The 21,975-nt window shown below is 45.1% G+C and overlaps 1 protein-coding gene across 1 annotated transcript; it reads left to right on the top strand.

The window, feature by feature from the left end:
• Positions 1–2,107: 2,107 nt before the first annotated feature.
• LOC125706776 (AT-rich interactive domain-containing protein 3B-like) lies at positions 2,108–20,825 on the top strand. Its single transcript, XM_048973594.1, has 5 exons — positions 2,108–2,454; positions 5,598–6,269; positions 19,960–20,034; positions 20,402–20,473; positions 20,805–20,825. Exons 1-5 carry the CDS (start codon positions 2,419–2,421, stop codon positions 20,823–20,825), a joined length of 876 nt encoding a protein of 291 aa, XP_048829551.1. The 5' UTR covers positions 2,108–2,418.
• Positions 20,826–21,975: the final 1,150 nt, after the last annotated feature.

The raw sequence follows: 21,975 nt of genomic DNA, 5'->3' as shown, positions 1-21,975 counted from the left end.
AAAGAGCATAGGATTTCAAAATCCAAGGTTTTCCAATATACCTTGAATAAATGGCAGATTATCTTATAACAGGCAGATCTTTTAGCCAGTAATTAGGAATGACAAAACGTTTTCTACGATGAAGCATTTTACGAAGTTACCAGATGTGCCCCTTTTTCTGTGAATACCACTCGCCGACTACTAAATCAGTCTGAAGTTCCTTCTTGACATGAGGTTGCCTCCTGGGATTAAAATTGCAGGAGCACTTCCTCAAATGCTCTGAAACCTGGTCCTGCAGGGTTTCAGGTGTTGAACAGATTACTGTCTTTCCCCCCTTCTTCCAACTGATCTTCCATTATCCTTACATCTGATAACCAAAATGTGAAGCTACTCCCCTTTCTCAGTGTGTTGTGCCCCCGCCTTTCAGCCGCAGTCAGAGCAGTCCCCTGCTGTAGAGCATTTCCATTGGCATGTCAGCCTTCAGACCGGCGCCATAGCTGAGCCAGCTTCAGAATCCTACGTCTGGATTACCCAGCTCCACAGTACCTCTCTAGTTTGCATCATATCTCCTCTTTCCTCCAACCGCTATAAGACACAAGAAACTGATTTCAGTCCATGAAGGTCTGCATGTGCTGCAAAGCCCCTGTGCCCTATCCCGCGAGAGGAGAAGATAAGGATCTAGAGGTACTGCCTCATGCGTTTAGTATAATTCAACAAGGTCCACTGTTTAACGGCCAGTAACGCTCTGCTATCTGGGGAAGCCTCTTCATTAAGGCGAGTTTATCTTGCAGTTTGAAATAGGCCTACTCAACGCTCCTGTCCCCTATATCCTAAAAGGGAATTATAGATGGACGTAGAGAGCAAGGTAAGACAATCACGGCAACAGCATTTACGCCTACGCGTGAAAGTTGGATTTAAATACCAAAATGTGTCAGGCTGAGCCAATGTCAATTCCCAACAAAATCGCAGACGCGTCAGCTGAACTGGCCGCCAGAGAGCAGGCTAGACCCGTCTTTACGACCCAGAGATTACGGGAAAAACATTTGTGGAAAAAAATAAGCCTATTACACGCGAATACTCGTATAATTTTGAGAGCCAGTCGGTAGGCTATATTCGACAAGTAGCCTACTCATTATTTAAAGGCTTAATTTAAAACCACCATTACTGAAAATAAAATTATACCTTATGTTTATCTAACTTTAGCAGCAATACTATTTATATCTTTAAAGTGAAATGTTTTCTAAACAACGAGCACATCCCGATTCTGCCTTCATGCTGAGGCTTCTTCAGACACTAAACATCGTGTAGTTTAGATAAATGCGACGTTTCCTGTTCGTAAGAGGATGTTTTTTCCCCTGTAATGCGATGCCATCTTTTATTCTTGAAATACCAGTAATAAAAGAAAACAGTGTATGCCACATTAACATATGTTATATCACATATCTTATTGTACACACCTGCAGCTGTACACGTGATTACCGGTGGAAGAACATAAAGGTCGAATTAAAATAAAACGTATTATACTAAAATATAATCAAATTCAAAATATTTGACACTTTAAAATCCACAAACTAAATGAGAACAACGTAAGTTTTGTGTTTTATCAAAAGTCGGGCAAAATTTAACAAAGCACTAATGTAAAAGCAGGCTATTGAATGAATTTAGCAATGAAAGAACGAAAATAACTCCGACGATCTACTTAATACCACGAATGGTAATTATTAACTTGTGTGTGCTCTGTTGGGCGCACCCTAAAGTAGGGGTTCCAAGCCGCGGACCGGTACTGATCGATCGGTTATTTCAAAAGTTTAATCGTTTCCAGATTTTTTTTTTCAGACAGATACGTGAACATGACGGGTCGTAGAAAACTGAAAATGTATAGTTTATCTTTGGAGATTAACCAACCCCCTACGCAAGACCACCAGCGTTCTGCAGCCCATTGGAATAACCGGAACAACTATACTAAATTATATTTAAATTGAGATTATGATGCCGAAGACAGCCATGCATATCGCGTATATCTCGCCGTCAGTCTCTGGGTTTGTCTGTAGTTAGCCATGTGATCTCCGTTCATTTGCATAAGTCTGTAATTATTCAAGTTGTCGGTGGCGCTGGGGAACTTGTTGCTGTCACGGGGCGGGCCTTAGATGCGGGGGGGGGGCACTTCAGTGGCTGGAAAGTCGAGTAAAGGGTAGGGAACCCTATGGCGAAGCGCTCCGAGAAACGAAGTCGCCCTTTTCTGTCGATAGTTTTTAAACATTAGTAGCCTATTATAGAGTGGCGTATTTAATACGGCGACAGAACCCTGCGCTTCATCGCCTTTCCGTCGGGGAGAAGAAGGAGGGCTGAAAGCCCCGTGAATGAGCGCTGCTCCGGCGTGGTGGTTTGTGACTGAGAGAGTGCCAGCAAAGAGGGAAAAGGGTAGCTCAGGAAGCAGGGATGGTGGACAACTCCGGCAGCAGCAAGGCGCAAATGGTGAGTTTAACACGGCAGAGGTGATGGCTCACGGTAACAATCCGGGGAGGGGGAAAACGGCTCGTATTAGGCTAAAATTCAGTTATGTGAAAGAATCTCTGTTCCTGCAGAGAAAAACGATCCAGTATTATTTTTTTGTATTTATATTCCATCATCCTAATATATTCCAAATATCAAGCAACTCGGTATAACATTGTTTCATTTTTACTTAACCTAACAGCTTCTACTCATTATCAGTACGGCATTCATGTTGAATCGGCAGCCTACCTGAAAACAAAACGTGCGCTTGTTAATAAACTGGCATATTGTCAGTATAATAAGATTAAAGTGGCATATGGCTGCCCATTGTGTTTTACAGGATTAGCGAGTTAAGGGTTTAATTAGCGCATAAATTGTGCTACAGTATGCTGTTTCATTCATCTGCGCTTTCTGGAGCCGCGCCATATGCTTCTGGTTATCCCGTGACCGTTTTATCTGCACTTACTGCGGTGAGCTGGAGAGATACTGTACAATGAAATAGGCCTAGGTACTGTAAAAAATGCTTTTGATTTTTGTATTTGGCGTTGTTTGTTAAAGCAACAAATATATTTGAAGTTTTATTTTTCAAAAGCCTGCAATAGTAGTCATAGTCGGATGGTTGTTTATGTAAAAATAGTGTTTTGTAAAGGAAAACATGGTGATCGACAGTGTCGCAGCCATGATTACTTGGACCGGAGCCCTGACACTAAGTTGTATCGACATTGACGTGTAGTGTATTTGATTACAGCTTCTTTAGGCTTTAAGGGTCGACTGCTGATTTTTTTTAACATGGAAAATTAAAATGCAACTTTACTGCCTGCGTTAAAACTTTTCTTTAAAGAAATCGTGATGCGTGCTTTAGAGCTGCTTACGTTTGAGATCAAACGTGCAAATGTATTTTTTGTTTGATTTTTAGCCCTGGGAAAAGATGTAAATGCTTCATATTTATATAATCTATCTAACTTGATCTGTTGCTTTATACGATCATAGGCTGTTATCTTGAATGAATACCTTTCTACGTTTTGTTCAAATTATGTTGCGTTGCTGCCTTTCCAGTTGAATCTTCGTCGGAGATAGTTTTCAGAACAGCGGTTGGAGAAATTAGATGTTCAGTGTGTTTCTTGGTTCTTGCTAGTTAGTTAATTGTGCCCCTAAAACGACCTTTATGCTAGTAGAGATATCAATGAGGCGTCCAAGGAGATGGCTAATTAAATCTGAAAACGGTTAATTATCAGAATATCCCTGCTAGAAATCTGAGCTGTCTTTATATACGCAGCATAGCATATATGCTGTAGGCTCTACATTAATGAATATCCCGGGCTTCTTGTAAAGTATATCTCCCTTTCCAATAAGGAGTTTTCATTTTGAAAATGAATTTCAAAACGATTAAGAAAAGATTTATATTCGATTTAAATAAAAACGTTTCCAGTTCGATTTGGATAACTTACAAAAAAAATTAGGTTTAAGCCTTTACATAGTCATATTTTGGGTAATTAAAATGTTGTTGGATATATAGATATTTAGACTGATCAAATGAACTCATTCAGATTCAGCTGATTTTGTGGGAAAATCTACTGAATGTTCATTTAGGAAAATGACATTGTGTTGCAGTGAGTCAACAGGGTCCTATATGATGAATCATTTATGCTATTCGTGCATGTATGCATCTGGGAGGGGGATGGGTACGACTCAGCCGATGTATAGCAGGTGTACCGGAAAACATTTTCTGTGCGGTTTCAGTTAATGTCGGTTTGGAGTAGGTGTCTTGTTGTTTTTTCCCCCAGCATTGTTTCCTCGAGGTCTTTTCTCCGAGTTTGAATTCATATATTATCATGTCAGGTATTATTAGAATTTTAGGCCCCTGTGAGTGTAATGTCTCATAATAGCCTAAAGAATGTATGTAATCATTTAATATTAGGTTTTGAGCATTAATCCCACCTGTTTATCACCTTAAATTAGGCAACTGTGTCAGTTTTCTCTCCTGTACGATTTTGCAAGCTTTTCCAGTTGCTCAAAGTTATGAATTTCCCCTCCGGCTGTGTAAAAATGACAGGCAAACCATGGCACCTATCATGCAATACATTATATCATGGCACACATTTCCTTGAAAGCCCCTTTTCCCAGCAGCTGTGTCCCTCTGACAGTGTTCTGCAGCTCCTACGGCGGCTCTCTGCTCACTTTACTTGTCTGCAAAATAATAATCGTGTGTAGCCAGGCTTAATTGCAGAAGCTTTCATTGCGGCTGTATTTTCCACGTCGCCTGAATGAGTGTTTTCCTCTGAAACTTTCATGTTTCATGCTAGCTTTCATGTGAGGGTTGATATCTAACTTACTATAGCATTTTTTTCTTGGTGATCATGTTCAATCCCCAGCCCGAAAAACCGGCTCAAATTCAGTGAATGTTACCACTCAGGGTGCCAATATCTAGTTCATTAATGTTTTTGCACACCCTAGTAAGATTTTTGTAGAAGTCGGAAAAGTTAAATTGGGGGGGGGGGGGTTGAATAAGGTGTGTGTCCATTAATAGATGTTATGCAAGTGATTCTAGCTATTTATCAGTTGAGATTAAGGTCCATGTCTTGCACTCCAGAATGGAGCAGGCTTTCCACAGTGTTGTTGCTCTAGAAGTAGTAAAGTATTTTATCTTTGGTCTAACAATTTGCTGGTTCTTTTTTCATTAAAGTTTGCAAATGCTGCTTTTGACCCTCCTTTTTTTTTAAAAAAAAAAAAAAACACCTCTAGCAAACTTTTTTCTTTTGAAATTTGTGGGTTTCTCAGTTTGAATCTTCAAGATCCAAAGTTAATGGGAACCCCACTTTTGTCTGCTGAATCAACGTGGCATAAGAGTCAGAAGTTTGTCATATTCACAGTAAATTTTCCCTTCCTCTGTGTGCTGAAAGTTTTACTGTAAATGTCATTCTGCTAAACACCAAGTAGGACAGTAACGCATATCAGAAGTACAGATTAAGGTACGTAGTTTGAATTAAGGTGCTTATCCAGTAGCACACATATGCAAGTACAATGTAACATGTAGTGCAATGTAAACATAATAATCTGTATAGGAGTAATTTGGATGCTTCAGCCAAAGTAATAAGGACTCTGTTCCCCGGCTTCTGTTTTCTTAGCCCAGCTTGTCGCAAGAGGGTAGCCTTGGCATTGCCTATCCTCAGGGTGGTGTCGCTGGGGTGAAGCTGGAGGCGGTGATGGAGCAGCTCCAGCGCCAGCAGCAGGCCCGTTTGGAGATGGAGCGGAAGGAGAGACACATGCGCGAGTCCCACATCAAGTATGGGCAGCAGCTGGCAGCGCAGCAGGCCATCCTGGCGGCCGCCCGCGCTTCAGGTGCCGCCCTGGGACCCGGCTTCCTGGGCAAGGCCCTCGGGGGTGCCGTCTCGGGGGGCGGGCAGCAGCCTCAGGCCTCCACCCAGAGCAACATGGTGGACTCGGAGCGGGAGGACGACGAAGACCGGGGCCCAGACTCGGAGGAGGAGGACGATGACGAAGAGGAGATGGAGGGTGTTGAGGGCAGCGAAGAGGATGGCGAGGACGGCGGTGGCAGTGCCCTGGAGTACCTCCGGAAGCAGACCCTAGCTCTCCAGCAGGGGGCATCGCGACTTCCCGCCCGTCCATTTCCTTTGTACTCTGCCGCTCCCTTGACCCCTGGGGCCCAGCGGGGCGCCTCTCCACTCGTCAGGGTGAAGCAGGAGCCCGAAGACGGGAGCCCGTTGCCGGCAGGGTCCCAGTCATCAGCATCGCCCAACGGACAAGCTGACTGGGGATACGGGGAGTCCTTCAAACAGGTGGGAGGCCGCCGCTACTGGCTGGCCTTGTGGCCCCGAGACCCTCGCTGAACCCCATCTAAGCTTCCTGCTCTGTCTGTCACGTCCTCACTGACTGGGAGGTTTGTCAGTTCTTCTGGACAATTGTGTGATTCATGTGGCCGTCTTCCGTGGTGCAGCTCTAGGGGCCCTAGGCTACACTGTAGGGAGGCCCCCCCCCCGCCAAGAAAGCTGATGATCATTTCACTTCCTCTACAACGTAGGGCATTCAGGTGCCCCAGGCAACTGCATGTTGTGCCTGTAGGCTGTAGCTAAAGCTGGCCTGTGTATAGTTACTTTCCTCCAGGAGATAATTCAGAGGTATTGGCATGTTTTAAAATATCAGGTCAGCGTGAAGCTGTACGGTCCCATGTTGCGCACCGGCACCCCGTCGCGTGTGCTTTTTTTAGCGTGGGGGGGCGTTAAGCCACTCCCGCTGGGTGCCAAAGGCCGACCCCCCCGCACTTTGCAGTCAGCCCTGCCAGGTCCTTTTTTTCTTGCCGTGCGACTTCCGCAGCCAAAATTGTACTGGCAGGAGAGCTGGCAGGCAGCCAACTGGGGGGTGCTATCCGGCACGTGGCTGTTCCCACCCCCCTGCATGTTTCTGCCACCAGTTTGGACCAGGTCCAGGATGTGCCTTGTGGCTAGATATACACGGGACCCGCGCTTATTACCATGGCGTGGCTGCCTGCCGAGCGCTCCGGGCTCCGTCTGCGCTGGGGGGATGCAAGCCTCAGTCTCCGCCTCGCCCAATTGCCCGTTCACGCCCGTGGGCATTTGCTGAAGCCGCTTGGGAATCTATAGCATTTTGCTTCCGACTTCAGCAGACCTTCCGCAGTATTTGCCCATGTTTTCAGCCTTGTTCCCTTTAACTGCTATTTTTCGTTAGCGACCGAGTCCTCCAGTAAATGCTCCAGAGAGTCAGCTGCCTGGGTGGGCTAATCTGCCATCTGGTAGCATGTGAAGTTTTATTTTCATAAAAAATAAGGACAGGTTTGTTCTGTGAAGTGACGGACAAGCGGCCCGCGGCCTCCATAGTAGGTGAACCATTGTATGCAGGCTTTCCTAGTCACTGGGTATCTCCCCTGGTGTAACGGCAAGAAGATACTCTAGCTTGCCACTGCGGTGCGCTCGTGGTGTCATGCAGCAGAAACCGCAGCCGCTTTTACGGCGCGACTGGAGCCCCGCCTGGGGGCAGGGAGGGTGGATCATCGTGGAATGACGGTCTGTCAGCCATCTTGGCTCCTGTCCCTTTTATCTCTCATCAGCTCTTCAGTATTCAATGTCCCCTCTCACCGTTTCAGGTTGCGCTGTTGGGGGATGGGGGGGGGGCTGTTTTGATGGTATTGTCTCTGTGAGGTACTTGGGGGGGGGGGGGGGGGTGTGACAGATGCTCCAGTGGGGTTGGGGGTGGATTTCACAGTGTATACATATGTTTGCGATTTAGCGATTTATCCACGTAAAAATGAATCATCCTCTGCCAAGGGAGAAGCCTCAGGTGGTGTTTCAGCTTCCTGCATTTTTTTTTTTTAATTCTCATTTTCATTTAAGTGACATTTCAAAATGGACAATTTCAGCAATTGCAGGAAAAAGAAGAGGCGTTCTCCGTTACGCCGCACCTGACGGGCAGGCGATGGCGCTGCCGTTGTACCACAGAGTTGGAGGGAAAGATGGGGTGTGTGGGGGGGTGAGTTTTTGTCAGTGATGTATGCCTTGTGACCTTGCCCCAGCCCTAAACAGCAGAGTAAATAATTGTCAGACAAGAGGACAGACAAAGGGGGCTGGTGGAACGTTATAGAGGGGAGGGTCGGCTTGTTGCTTTCCTGGTTGGGCCTGCAAGGTCCCCTCCGCTCTGGCCTGAAGTACGAGGGCTGCCTGACCTCCTAATCCCCAGATCCCACCCCAGGGCCTGTGGGATGGTTTCCAAGCCCCCCCTCCCATTCACACAGTCAATTCTGCCCCCTCTGCAGCCTGCAGCATGTTAATCCCATCATGATTAATGGGTTTTTAATCATGCAGGGTGGACAGTGGCCTGTGTGTGTGTGTGTCTGTGTGTGTGTGTGTGTGTGTGTGTGTGTGTGTGTGTGTGCATACTGGAGTCGTCTCAACTCCTTTCTGATGGCAGACACCCCCAGTTTCTCATGGTCTCAGTATCTGTCTCTCAGATGAAATTGTGTGTCAGGTGACCAGCATTGTTGCATCATAATTGCATAACTATTGTATCTTTTGTTCCCCTCTTTCCAGGAATGTTTCTTTAGCATTTTGCTGTAGTGTGTCCACAAAGCATGAAGTATGTGCATAGGTGTGCCTATTTTGTCGATCTTAGTGTTTAGTGACGTTAAAGATTATTTTTATTTTTTTTAAAGCATTTTTTTCTGTTGTAAATAGTTGCTTTGATTCTCAAATGCGTAAGAACAGCAGCAGTGTTAAACTGAATCTCATTCCTAAGATAAAACAGGTGTTACGTGACATATTCTGATATATTTGTGTGGGGGGGGGTTGGTTTTTGAGTTCATACCTCTGTTTGCTATATTTCAACAACGGACGCAAGACTGAAGATCACAGGGCTAATGAATTTTGAGCACTCTGCTTCATTAAGCCTGAAGTCGCTGTTGCGGATGAATCGGGGTGTATTGTTGACTGCTGTTGCATAATTTAGCCATCACCCGGCAACACTTCAGCAGGACGGCCGTGCGTGCGGCGCTGGGCTGCACGGGGCCGCTCGATCGATGGGGATTATCATAAGCTTTTAGAGGGAGAGGCACTGGCGTTATGTTCCTCTCATAAATCGTGAATGAGGATGCGCAAAGTTGTTTTTCCCTTGCTCCCATTTGTCTTGTTGGAGTGTGGCGTTTTACACATGACGGGAAAATGCTGCTGTTCAGGAGCCTTGGATAAATGGGAGTGTCAGGGCTGCTTTTCAGCCTCGCATGTGCTGGTACATCTAGATAAAGGTGATTTGGTTTTTTTTCCATAGGGGTACTGTGATTGTCCATGCCACACTTTGGCATACATTATACGCTCAGTTTGCCTGTAACAAATCTAGACTCCTGTTATGTGGAAAATGTATTTTGTAGATCCATTTCTGTACAGTTTTGGGTTTGAAATGATATAATTGTGGTGCTGTACACTCTATTTTAAAAGGCTGAAATTTTTATATGCAACACAATGAAACCTGTTAACGTTCAAGGCCACAGCTGATCAAAAAGTTTGCTTTAAGGGGCAAATTCAAAAAGAGACCCAGCCATGTCACCTCAGTCAGCCAATCGGATGTCGGCATTTGAAAAGGGCTATAAATTGCTAAACAAAAGGTCTTGTCGTTAAGCTTTTGTAGGCAGGCAGGGGTTTGCAGGAAGCGTAGCAGCAACATGCTATTGATTGGCTTCATTTGATGCTGTGGCTCGATCAAATGGCTGCTTTTGTGCTCAGCAGCGAGGCCGTTGATTGGTCTAATTCTTAGGCATGAACACTCCTATTGTCTGCTCTTTCACGACAAAGTATCTTTAATGCATTGTCTTCTAATTTTATAGCCACAAGACATGCAAAATTTGGGTGTAGACTTTAATACATATTGCTGTTTTGGAGCAGCTTACGTTCTGGGAACTGTAATTTTTAAATTGTTTTCAAAGTCACTCTAATGGTAATTTTAAAGTTAATTTACTGTGTTTTGAAGAGGCAACAAAGGTGACACTTTATAAGACTTGTAACGGCTTCGGTTTGGGCCGAGTGGAATTTATTTAATAGAGCGATAGTCCTGTCAACAACAAACCTTTTGAATTTCCCACACGAGACATTTACGGTTTCTGAAGTATTTGACTGCAGCCTCATAGTTACTTGTCCCCTGTGGTTATGAGCAGTCAGATTTATTCTGTTAACATTTAGTTCATAGGTAATTCCTGTCCTGTTTCATATCTTGATTAGCCATTGACATAACAGCCCCCGGGGGTGGGGTGCAGTTTGTAAACCCCCTGCACTAAGGGCCTAGTTAGGGGCATTCTCCCTTTACTCGGAATTTGCGATTTGAATAAGGGCAATTCCACGTAAAGGTCAACCTTACTATAGTAAAATATTTGCCAGCACAGGAACAGAAGTATTTTCACGTTCAGCCATTTGTCTTTTTCACTGTGTGTAACTGTAAGGATGTGAGTTTGGGTTTAGATTGTAATCTCATTAAATTACAATTTCAGTTGTTTCACTCAGTGGTTCATGTGTTTTGGGGTTTAATTATTTCTTTTTTTTCCAAATAGCACATGTTGGATAACTTTGTGACAGTGTGATTTGTATTTAATATAATCATCTTACCTCGCATTTAAATAAGTTGAGACATTACTTTTTGTTGTAATGGCCCCCTCCTCCTGAAAGTGATATGGCCAAGATGAGAGGTAAAAAAAAAAATGGGGGGGCGAGTGCTGTCGATTACCTCGCCCCACCCAAAGCAAACATTCCAGACAGAATTAAAGAGTTGACTCTTCGAATAGTGAGAATTCCCAAGGCTCGGTGGTTGGGGGTGGCTGGGGGGGGTTGCCAACTGGCTTTTGGAAGGAGGGGCCACACTGCCTATCTGTGATTCGCCATCGTTTAATTCGTCTCACTGAATGACTCTGAGGTGGTAAAAGAGAGAGAGGGTGAGAAAATCAAAAGAGCCGGGGGTGTGTGGATGGGACCATGCTGGGGAGGGAGGGGCCGCTTGCAGAGCCGCAGAAAAAGCTCTGTGATCTGCATCTTGGGCTCCCATCTGCTGCGGTCGCTGGCCTTGGGTTATTTTAGAGCGTTTCCCTTGCTTGAGGGATGCTTTATGAGAGTTTAATGGCGTGAACAGAGTCGCACTGACGCAGGCCAGCCGAGCTGACGTGTCCACGTCCTGTAGTCTGTCCATCCTGGGGTGGAGTGGGGGAAAGATCCCTCCAAGTGTCACGAATGATGGAAGGAGTGAGGCGTTGCGTGAGGCAGGCATGCCGTGGCTGGTCCAGGGGTGGGGGGACTCCGTTTAAGTGCTTTCATGGTTAGCCGTGATCACGGCTTTGATTGGCATTTTTAGTAAGTTGAAGCTGGAGCATTAAATTCTGGACAAACTTCAATAGCAGTCATTTTATTGATATATCACCTTTATATTAAGATGTTATAATGGTATGTTGCCGCTTGTTCCTGCAGTAAGTTTGTACAAGGCTGTGAAGGCCTTCTTAATGAGGAGGGCTGGCAATGGGGAAGCAGGTTTGTGTAGCGCTGACATGCCCGCTAACGATCTCGCGTTACCCGGCGCTGGCATGGCAGTGAGGGTGCTGCTCTCTCTTTGGCTGCCATAACTTTACAGGACAGCTGGAGTTTATACAGACCTCACTCTATTATGTTTGGGGCTGGGGGCTAATTTTGGCTTTAGATTTACCAATTCCCAGATAATAGTGAGAATGTGTTGGAGACCTTGGGTACCGGTACCACCTGTGGAACTTCAATCTTAATCTCAATACTAACTTGATACCAAATCAGTACCATAAAACATTCACTAATTTCTTTGAAATAAACAGACCTATTTATGAATTAAAACTGTGTTACAGGGAATTGCTGTTGGTTAACATTATCATTGAATCACGCAGATTGATTAAACTCCATTCAGTGCAGAGATTCTGATATTAGTTTGTTGTTAATGTTAGCTTTATATTTGTTTTGTCTGTGATTTTAGCTTAACTTACTTTTCTTCACTGGATAAAGGGAAATGAATGAACTTGCATGTAGCCTAAACATGACTATTACATTTTACCTTTCATTTTAATAGCTAAGTTACATCAGTATCATATGTCTTATGTCTGCATACATGCGATGATCTTTAACCCCCCCCCCCCCCCCCTTTTATAAATCAGGGTAAGACTGATGCCCCGCCAGGTTAAGTATGTTCCCCCCTTGTAGCAGCGTTTGCATACTAGGGCTGTCAGATCTGGGCATTTGACGCTATTGTTTGGTTTAAAACCAAAGTAACGGCATCGCTCACTTCATGCCACCTTGCTTATAAGCTAGAGGCTGTTAGTGGGCGATAATTGTCTCCATCTTCCATCTATGTAGCTTCTTTGTGGACACGTGAAATAAGTGTGACTGTATCTCTCACCAAAGCACAGATTCAATTCGTCCACTATACTTGGGAACTTCTTAGTGTGTTTAAATGTGTGCAATAGAGACGTACAGTTTCAGGTATTGAAATTTGCAAAATGGTAGAATCCTATAGTTAAAATTTTTAGTTACGATATGATGCTGGTATATCGAAGAACATTAGAAGATATGGAAGGTTTATGGTGCTATTCTGTGTTCAGGAATATGGGCTGAGCTAGAGGCTGTTTAATCCCCCTTTAACTATTAGCTGCTGTCTGAGTGCATTATGCATATATTTGTGTTTCGTAGCCACGTGCGCTTTGCCGCAAGGAAGCAAGCCGTTGGCAAGGCCTCGCTCCCTTAACGGCCCCGCCGTTGTCGTCGGTAACCAGATCCGCTCTGCAGCCGCTGCAGTCAATCCACCGCAAGTCAAATCCATCCTCTGCACGGCCACACCCGCGACCGCGGGACTCCACCTGCGGCGAGACTGCCGAGGCTCTCCAGAGCTGAGTGAAAATGACAGGCAGAGCTTAACCACGCAGTGTTTGTTTACCGGGGAAAGATGATATCGCGTGGCGTCCGTCTTACAGTCAGCGTGCCAGGATCTTGGACTCGTCAGCCTGTGGAAAATGCTCATCGTGATGAATCCATATCAACGCATAGACTAGGCAAAAAATATTTATAGTTGAGGTAAGATTAAATTTGATGCAAGGTTGTGATCACCCTCGATATGACGATATCGTGATTCCGCAGTCGTCTGCTGCGCTAGTCACTATGCGGAGGATCTGCGGTGCTCAGCCATATTCTGTTCGCTATTTTTAATTAAGCTCATCTTGACTTTTGCCTCTCGGGGAGAGAGTGCCCCACCGCCCTCTAGGGTGCTACCTTGCAGAAGGAACAGCAGGGGGAAGGCTGTTGTACCCACAAACCGAACCTAAGTAGCTTCAGTAAAATAGCAGCTGGTTGAAGGTCAAGAGTATCGAATGGTAAAAAAAGTGTGGTCATTTCCCTGCTGTGGATAAAATGTCTGCTAAGCAAATAGATAATGTAAAGTATTTTGTGGGTATCGGGTTTCACCGATGAATCTGAATCTGTTGCTTTATCCCCCCCCCCCCCCAACAGCTGGGCACCAATCACATGCTTGAATCTTCTCCTAAAGGTTTTATGTGGTGGATGTATGCTTTTTATTGACTGGACACCGGTTTTGTCAAGTCGTTTATACCTGTCATCACTGGTAACTTAAGTGTGTATGTCTGTATGCATGTGCCTATGGGTGTGTATTTACCACATTGTGGGGACCTTTGGTCTGTACAGAGTGCTAAAACCTGTTACGTTTTACCTTGTGTGGCAGGAACCCACAATTTTAAACCTCAATTTTGTAAAAAAGAAAAATATAATAATATTATTATTATTATTATTATTATTATTATTATTAATAATAATAATAAATCTGACTTCAATCAAACTAAAAATGGCAAAAAGTTTGTTTGGTTACTTATGGTTAAGGTTAGGCCTAGGGTGGTAGGGTCAAGATTGTTATAGTTAGGATTTGGGTTATTCCCATAGACATGAATGAAGAGTCTACACAGAGATATAGATACCTTGTGTGTGTGTGTGTGTGTGTGTGTGTGTGTGTGTGTGTGTGTGTGTGTGTGTGTGTGTGTGTGTGTGTGTGTGTGTGTGTGTGTGTGTGTGTGTGTTGTGAGAGAGATTACAATAAGGGTGGATCCTTCAAGAGTGAAGCCACAGTGGGCGTGAAACTTTATGCCTCTGCAGCTGCAGACTCTGATTTGCACACTTATGCAATTAGAAAGCGATGTATCGGCTCCTGTGGAATCTGACCCAGCCGGCCTCTTCCAAGTGAATTGATGACGAAGTGGAAAAAGAAAACAATTTAAAAAATCATCGGAGAATTTATAAAGATCCCTTCAATATAGTCTTAAATGTTGAATAAAAACCAGGTATTTAAGCTGTGTGCCCTGTTAGTGACCTTGAAGTTTTATGTTTGCAATCTACCTCCCACTCCAAAAAACACCCCCTGATTTTCCTATTTAAGTGTGACTGCCTTTGGGTGTGTTTTGCCTTCTTGCGCACGGTGGATGTTTGTTTGCTTGATGGGGGTGGAGTCTTTGTGTAGCACTTCCTGCTACAGAGCGCCATTCAACTGCCGCACAATGGGAATGGATTTCCGAAGTCGCGTGCTGGCAGCCGTGTGTGTAGAGAGCTCGCTCGCTCTTCGCACGATGCTGTCGGTGCGGTTGGGGTGGTGTGTTTTTCCTTTTTTTTTTTCTTCTTTGAACTACGTGCATGGATGACAAAAAGGGCTGCCCTGTCAGGGTGGACGTGGGGGGGGGGGGGCGACTGCGTATTTGGGTATCTGCGGCCTAATTGGGGGTGAGCAGCATAACGAGTGAGCAGCACATCAGTTTAATATGTAAGGGAAACCATAACAGGGTGGGAGGTGTTTATTTTTTTTGGGGGGGGGGGCTTTTTGCTCTGGAATGCATTTTCTCTTTTCGCGACAGAACAAACGTATCCAGGTTGGGGTGTCAGAATCTCCAGCGGCCAGTAGCAGATCTGTTTGCTTTACCTCCTTGCACTGACACGCAGATAAGAGCCCCCCCCCCTTGTCCTCCAGGTTTTAGACCCATCCCCCACTCGTTCCTCCTTTTCTTGCCGAGAGTTAAGCATAGGTGTGGTGCGAGTAAGCTGAGGTATGGGCTTGCTTGGCTCTAAGCTCCCTCTCTCTTTAATTCCTCACCTCTGTCCACCCCCCACCCCCCCCATTCCTTTCTGGATTGTCTGGCAGCTTGACGGGCGAGTAACTGCGTGCCCCTCTGTGTGGACAGCGGCCTTTTCTCTTCATTCTTCCTCTGTCTCTTCTCAGCAAACCATTTCACTTGTTCTATTTGATTCCCTGTGATCATTCTTGTAATAGTCTATAATTATTCGACACTCTAGGAATCTATTTTAAGCAGTCTTCCTGCATCCAACTCTCATTCTGATGTTGTGTATTTTAAGTTTTCAACCACCAGGCTCAGTTCCATATTCACACCCCCCCCTCGCTAGCATGTATCACATGGGTACAGGAACACCTCTCCTGTGCATTCTCGGTTCCTTAATCCACAGTCATTCGGTTCCAGTTTTTCCATATGCATTATAGACTGCATTCTTTGCATACTCTCTGCTGTCCACACTGATGACTACATTTCATTAGTGCCAGGTTAAAACACGCATGAAATTCAAATGTTTGATTTAATTTCAAGATCAAGTGTCTCTCTCAAAGGCGTCATTTTGCTAAATGGAAAATATTCCATTTATTCTTTCTCGTTGTTGACCAAATATAGAATCCTGAATTAAATGGCTCTCAGTGATTAATTTCATGTTTTTGAAATGAAATTACACCAGACTGAAACTGATCTATCTAAAACAACATAACATTTTGATTTAATTCCTTTGCTTCATTCCTTTCAAAGTAATAAGGCTTCTGTTTATGGCTGCCATAATTAGCTTTGTTGTGGCACACTTAACATGAGAGAAAATAAATCTCTGCCTGTACCATGAAAAACAGGGCCTCTGCATTGTCAGGTTCCTGTTATCTCTCAGCTCGTAGTTTGGCGGAATAAGATAAACGAGAGCAGGGAAGTGGTACTTCACCGCTTTTATGTACACACCGAAATTCCCCGAATGTGGCAATGTGGGTCTATCCACAAGCATCCCGCCCTGCTAGTGGGGGTGGGAGTTGTATAATGCATGCACTTCTGCCTTTGCAAAAGTGTTTATTTGCTTGCTTGTTTATTTGCTTGCTTGCTTGCTTGTTTATTTGCTTGCCTCAATGTTTCCTTTGGTTCTTTGCAGTTGCACATGTTTGAGGCGACAGTGAGCCTAGTGAATCCTTGGTGCTCTGTGCCCATGTTGGCCAATGAAGAACCATGGAGTTGTGGCTCATTGAAAATCCCACCCTTTGGGTATAGGCTGGTGGGGTGCTATTGTACGAAAGGTGTTCTGTGCTCTACTAGTGACGACACGCAGCAGTCCTCGGTCTCTGGTTCGCTCGTTAAGTGACGTAGACCCCGTTTCCACCAGTGAGTTGCTGAAGCCAGTGCTGAACTTTTCTTGTGACATTTCCACCATAAAAAAACTGGCCCCAGGCCAGAAAAAAACAGCTCTAGCCCGGCACCGCAGAAAAGCTGGTCTCAGAATTTGGCACCACGACGTCAGTGAAAGTGGGACGGGCCATCGCATCCAAACTCCCCCACTCCTAGAAAATTAAATCTATAACCGATAATTTTTTCACATATCACTGACAGTGGAACAATTTGCCAGCTTATTAGCGTAGCCCCCAACCATGGGAAACGATAGATCAACCTACTGGCTAGATTTAATGATGAATTATAAACATGTCTCAAGTGAATCTAAATATCCTGGCGCTAGAGTGGCCAGATCATGAAGCAGACAATGAAGTTCAGCCTTTTATTACTCGACCCTTAGAGGGAGAATAAAGCAGATAAACTCACTTGCAGACACAGATGGGGGAGAAATACAACCTTTAAGAGGACCCAGGCAATATGCTGGTCATACTCGTTCGGCAGCTTATAAAAATTTAAATTCGAAACTGATCAAAATAAATACAAAAAAAAAAAAAACGGAATTGATATCAACTAATCTTTCTTCTGCCTGTAACATTTTCCTTTCCGTTCTTTTTTGAAACCAATGGAAACGTGACCAGGTTCTCAAAGCTCAAAGTGCGCCATGGAATGGTGTCTGGCCAAGCTCTCAGATAGTGTACTTTGTGAACCACATAGATTACTTTATATGTGCCTTTTCTGCTAACTGTGTTCCTGCACACTTCTCTATGAATTATATTGGATGTCTTGTTGCTGATGGGTTTCTGGGAAAGATTAACCTGCACTTTCCTGTTGAAAAGGTTGTAGGAGGTATTTGTTCCTTTCCCTGGAGAACATGTTACAGTGACTGCAGTGATGGTGCCCTTCAGACCTACGGGACGTGACACACATGCTCGTTTCAGGTTCATTTTGACCTTGCACATGTTGGTCAGCACAAGATGTGTATGCAACATGTGCTTACTGCATGACAGATTCAGTATTTTGTTAAAACTATGTGCTGGAACTGAAATCCCTTATTTCTCTGCCGAGTTTGACCATCTATTTTGGATTTCTCCAGGTATTTGTTTCACTCCTTTTCTAATCATGTAAACGTCAGTCTCCACCAGTATACCTGGCAAAATTGAACTGATCGCCATCTGCATTTATTTGGCGGTCTGGTGCTAATTTCGGACCATGCTCTAAACTCGCCCGTGACATCCGGTAGTTTAACAGCCCACAATTGCTAATAACTGTTGCTGCTTTTGAAAACGAGCCAATTTAAAATGCGCCCCTCTGTTCCAACTAAATTGTTTTCAGCCTAACACCGGACTGCCTGGCTGCAGAGCTAAGAATTAAGTGTTTCCCCTGGGTCATCTGATTTATAATAACTAGAAACCAGCAGATAAATAAAATTAAGACATTGACTGCAATAATACAGATGTGATCATTTGATTTAGATTTGATACGCCTTCAGGTTTCTGGCTTTTGGTACCATTCCAGTCCAGTTGGTCAAATGGGTGTCTTCTCAAACGCCTTTGTAAACTAGCTGAATTCATCCTTCAGTCCTGCCCCCATCCCTGGCCAGCCTTTCATCGTCGCCATCTTTCAGTTCCACCCGGTGTGATTCCGTTAGGGATCCGGCTTCGCATCTCGTGCCGGCTCATGTCGATAGAAGCAGCCACATATTGTTTCCTCGCCGTGACCCCGTGGCAGATGGATCATTTTCATCCCTAATTGGCTTCCCTCCAATCAGTCATGCGTGGCAGTAACGCAATTAGCCATTCTGTGGCCTGGACGATGAGCCACCTAACTGTATTACGCAATGGGGCAGGGGGGGGCATTAAAAGCGGCAGTGGCACAGATTTCATGCAAGGAGATCTGGGTGACGTGAAGATGGTGCGAGAATGAATAGTGGGGGTTGGAGATCAGAGGACTGGGCGGCATTTGGGAGGAAGGAAGCTTAGGACCTGTGAGTGCATGTGGAAATGCGTGTCAGATGCATGACAGAGGACAGGAAGTGTGCATCTAGCCTTGGTTTCGCAAAGCAGTCATACTTATGGAGTCATTGTCCCTCCCTGCAGTGCTGTGCGTGCCATTCTCCAGCCTCATTCTGGGCTGCTGGTGAGGGCAGCCCACAGACCGCCGCTTCCAGACACACTTGAGGAATTTCAGAACTTGCGTGCGGCGACAGTTTTGCAGGCTGCATACGTGATTCTTAGAAGAGCTTCACTACGGGGAGGCGTTGTCTCCACGGCGCCCCCACCAGCACGGGCTCTTTGACTGCGATTCCTGACAGGTCGCCCTAGCCAGAGGCTACCGGCTGTTTCGCATTGCGTTCCAGAGCTGCGTCTAAACCACGGGCTCGCTGAAGGTTTCTCGGGGAAACCAGCATTATGAAATCATAGTGTTGATCGGGGTATTGATCATAATGGAAAAACCAATGTGGTGTTGCTGTGATTTGCTGTGGAACGTTTGAGCAGGTCAGGGTAGGAAGTTCCATAAGCGTAGTGAAAACAGTAAAATTCACATTCCTCAGGGAGCACCTTCTTGACGCCTCATTACGACCCTGAGTCTAAACCAGTCCCCTCTTTCTGCTTAATGACAACATTAATCCAGAAAAGTGTAATAAGGACCCAGGTTGAATGAAAAGCAATCAGGTTTTGGGTTGTGTACAGTATACAGGCTGAAGGCATTGGTGGAGTGTATAGATGGTGCTGGTGCTGAACCTCCACCCAGGGACTGGTCCTCTGTCCCCCCCTGGGAGACCTCCGGGGGTGATCTGGCCTGTCAGGGGGAACAGGAAGGAAAAGTCCCATAAAAGTGCTTTACAACGGCAGTCTTTTCATTCTCTCTGCAGCCAGGCCTCTCAATGGGGCCAACATATCCCCTTTACTCATGCATACGTGTACAAAGGGACAGCCCAGCAACAACAGCCAGGAGCTGACTAAGTAACACAAAGTTTGCAGCTTCATCCTTGGGGCGGCACGCCGAACACGGACCTCTGGGGGGCGGCATTCTTGCTTGTGAGCGGTGTGCCTGGATCTGGTGTCGAGCCCGAGAGCATAGCAGCTGTGTGAAATTCACTTGTTAACTAATTATATAAGTTAGTTGGGAAAAGACTTGGGCAAAGATCACTCTTGAGTTGTGAATTTGTGTGAATTTGTATTAAATGTGGATTTTGTATTAATTTCATTATGTTTACTTTGAATGCCAGACAGTCTGTTAATGGGTTTATACCCTATTAATAGTATAATTTCAGTGTTATTTACTAGCTATGTGACGTAAATGTCCTATTAGTTCTCATTCCTCACATATTTTTCAGCAGGATGGTGAAAATGAGCACAGAATTTGGAAATCAATAGGGAACTCAGTGCACTATCTCCAGATGCCTTTTGCACTGTTTCATTTTTAATTCCACTCGTCCCTGGAGTGTACGACCTGTCCACACGAGGCTCTGGCTTAGCCTGTCCCTCTTCCTCTTCATGCAGAACGGGAGTGCCGCCTGGAATGACGATGCTGACGGAGGCAGAGGAAGAGGAGAGGCGTCCAGGGACTTTGCCAAGGTGTGGCCCTAGGAGACAGATCAGCCCTGCCGATGTCTGACCTGACGCATGCGCAGTGGGCACACTGGCTGCATTTTCTATTTAATTCAGTTGAATTTATTTTTCTATAGATCCTTTCACAATAGTCACCCTAAGGTGCTTTACATGGGTTGTTGTAATACATTCCTAAATAATGCATTGATAGTTGATCTTAATCTGTCTTCATGCAGTATAACAGGCATGGATGTTACTTGAATACTGTGACGCTTTTCCAAGGGGCCTGGTCCTCCTGAAGATTGTAGACGGATAGACTGTCAATAACTCAACATGTTCTATGAAGTATTCCAGTAAGAAGCTCCCCACAGCTATATGTCCCTTCTCTCCACAGCTATACGAACTGGACAATGACCCAAACCGCAAGGAGTTTTTGGACGACCTGTTCCCTACATGCAAAAACGAGGTGAGTCGGAGATGTCAGCGGTCCGCTGTGATTACTTGACGGTAGCCATGGAAACCATCTCGTAGTACAACGCATGTGGGAAAATTAGTCGAAGCAAAAAAGCAGTTTTCAGTATGAAACCTGCCTTGAACAGATTCCCCCCCCCCCCATTTAGCTATGTACTTTAATTGTGGAAGTTGCCATCATCTCCATGGGCTCTGCTTGGATCATCTTCTGCATTTCTCCAGCCCAGTCTGCCACCTCTGCTGGAAACACCTGCCCATTGGTTTCTTTACCATCCTGCAGCTCACTCTGGAATTTTCTGTAAAAGTCAAACCCTGTGTTTTTGCAGATCTGCTCTTCCAAGTATTAGCAGCCCATAAAAAGTGACCAAAAATTGCTGTTTTTATCTTTTATCCTGTGGCGAAGCCACGGGGCTGGTTTTTACTGGCTTATTTTGCTCAAGAAATTCCTGCCGAGTGTAGAATGTGACACTTGATATTGGCAGCTGATAAACGCCCTCTTAAACGGTTTGTTTGTAGTGGGAGTTTTTCACGCGTGGCTTTCCAAACGTGGGTTCGTTGACCTAGAAATTTAGCGACAGTAGATCGCTGTGAAAGCAGCTCTGAGAGGAGCGGTGTTTGCGGAAGCTTCGGTCTGTCGGTTTCGATACTAATCAGCATTGTCTGCGCATGCCGAGTGTGCGGAGTAGCTCCATTATGTCTTGCGCTTATTTACTGGGGCTGGTTTATAATTGCACCCGGGTGAATTTGTTTAGCTCTATTGTCGGTGCCCCCCCTTTCCTCCCAACCTCGGTGCTCCTTGACATCTGGAAGACACATGTCAGTAGATGGCAGTTTTTCCATCAGTACGTCTCTGATTCTTTTGGTCAGTTTCCTTTTTGTTTGCTTTCGGTTTTCTGTTCTCCTCTCCGCACTCCCGTCAAAGGTTTTGCACCTGGAAATGCGAGAGGCCTCGTCCCAAGACCTCCTGATTTAAGATACCTCTAATCAAGGCAAATCTAACCGATAAGTGTATGAGTAAATTAAACTTTTTAAAGTAATGATTTTCGTTTGTAGTGAGTAGTTGTGGTTTGTGCCGTTGGTTGGGTGGCAGCTCGCTGATTTAACAAATCATCTTTAAGGAGTCTTGGTGTAAAATTGGCACAGGGCTAGTAGGGCGGAATCGAAGTGCTTCTCTGCTGAAACCCCTAAGTTAAGCTCCAGAGACGACGGTCTGGGCCGTAATCCTCTCGCCGGTGCCGGCCCAGGGGTGCCTTCTGCCACGGTAAACATTCCTCCTTCCTCCTGACTTGAGGCACAGGCACTGTTTACTCCCGGTCTCTTGCGTCACTTTTTAATGCCACTAACATGATCCTTTTCCTTAATCAAGGTCTCAGTTGCAGTAATTCAAGATTAACGCAAGATCTTTCATGCCAAACACCCCAGTCAAAGAAAAAGTCTCTTCAGTGAGTCCTTAGCGGTCTTGCATTAAATTCTAACACAAATCAGAATTGTTTTAGT

The sequence above is a fragment of the Brienomyrus brachyistius genome, chromosome 13 (assembly GCF_023856365.1).
Source record: "Brienomyrus brachyistius isolate T26 chromosome 13, BBRACH_0.4, whole genome shotgun sequence".
In the NCBI taxonomy this organism is placed as follows: Eukaryota; Metazoa; Chordata; class Actinopteri; order Osteoglossiformes; family Mormyridae; genus Brienomyrus; species Brienomyrus brachyistius.
Note: the sequence above shows the minus strand (reverse complement) of the source record. Positions and strands in the feature narration are given on the sequence as shown.

Coding starts and splice junctions, on each gene's coding strand:
- LOC125706776 (XM_048973594.1), top strand. CDS start 2,419: ATGGTGGACAACTCCGGCAGCAGCAAGGCGCAAATG. Junction 2,455..5,597: donor GCAGCAGCAAGGCGCAAATG/GTGAGTTTAACA, acceptor CTGTTTTCTTAG/CCCAGCTTGTCGCAAGAGGG. Junction 6,270..19,959: donor ACGGGGAGTCCTTCAAACAG/GTGGGAGGCCGC, acceptor CTCTTCATGCAG/AACGGGAGTGCCGCCTGGAA.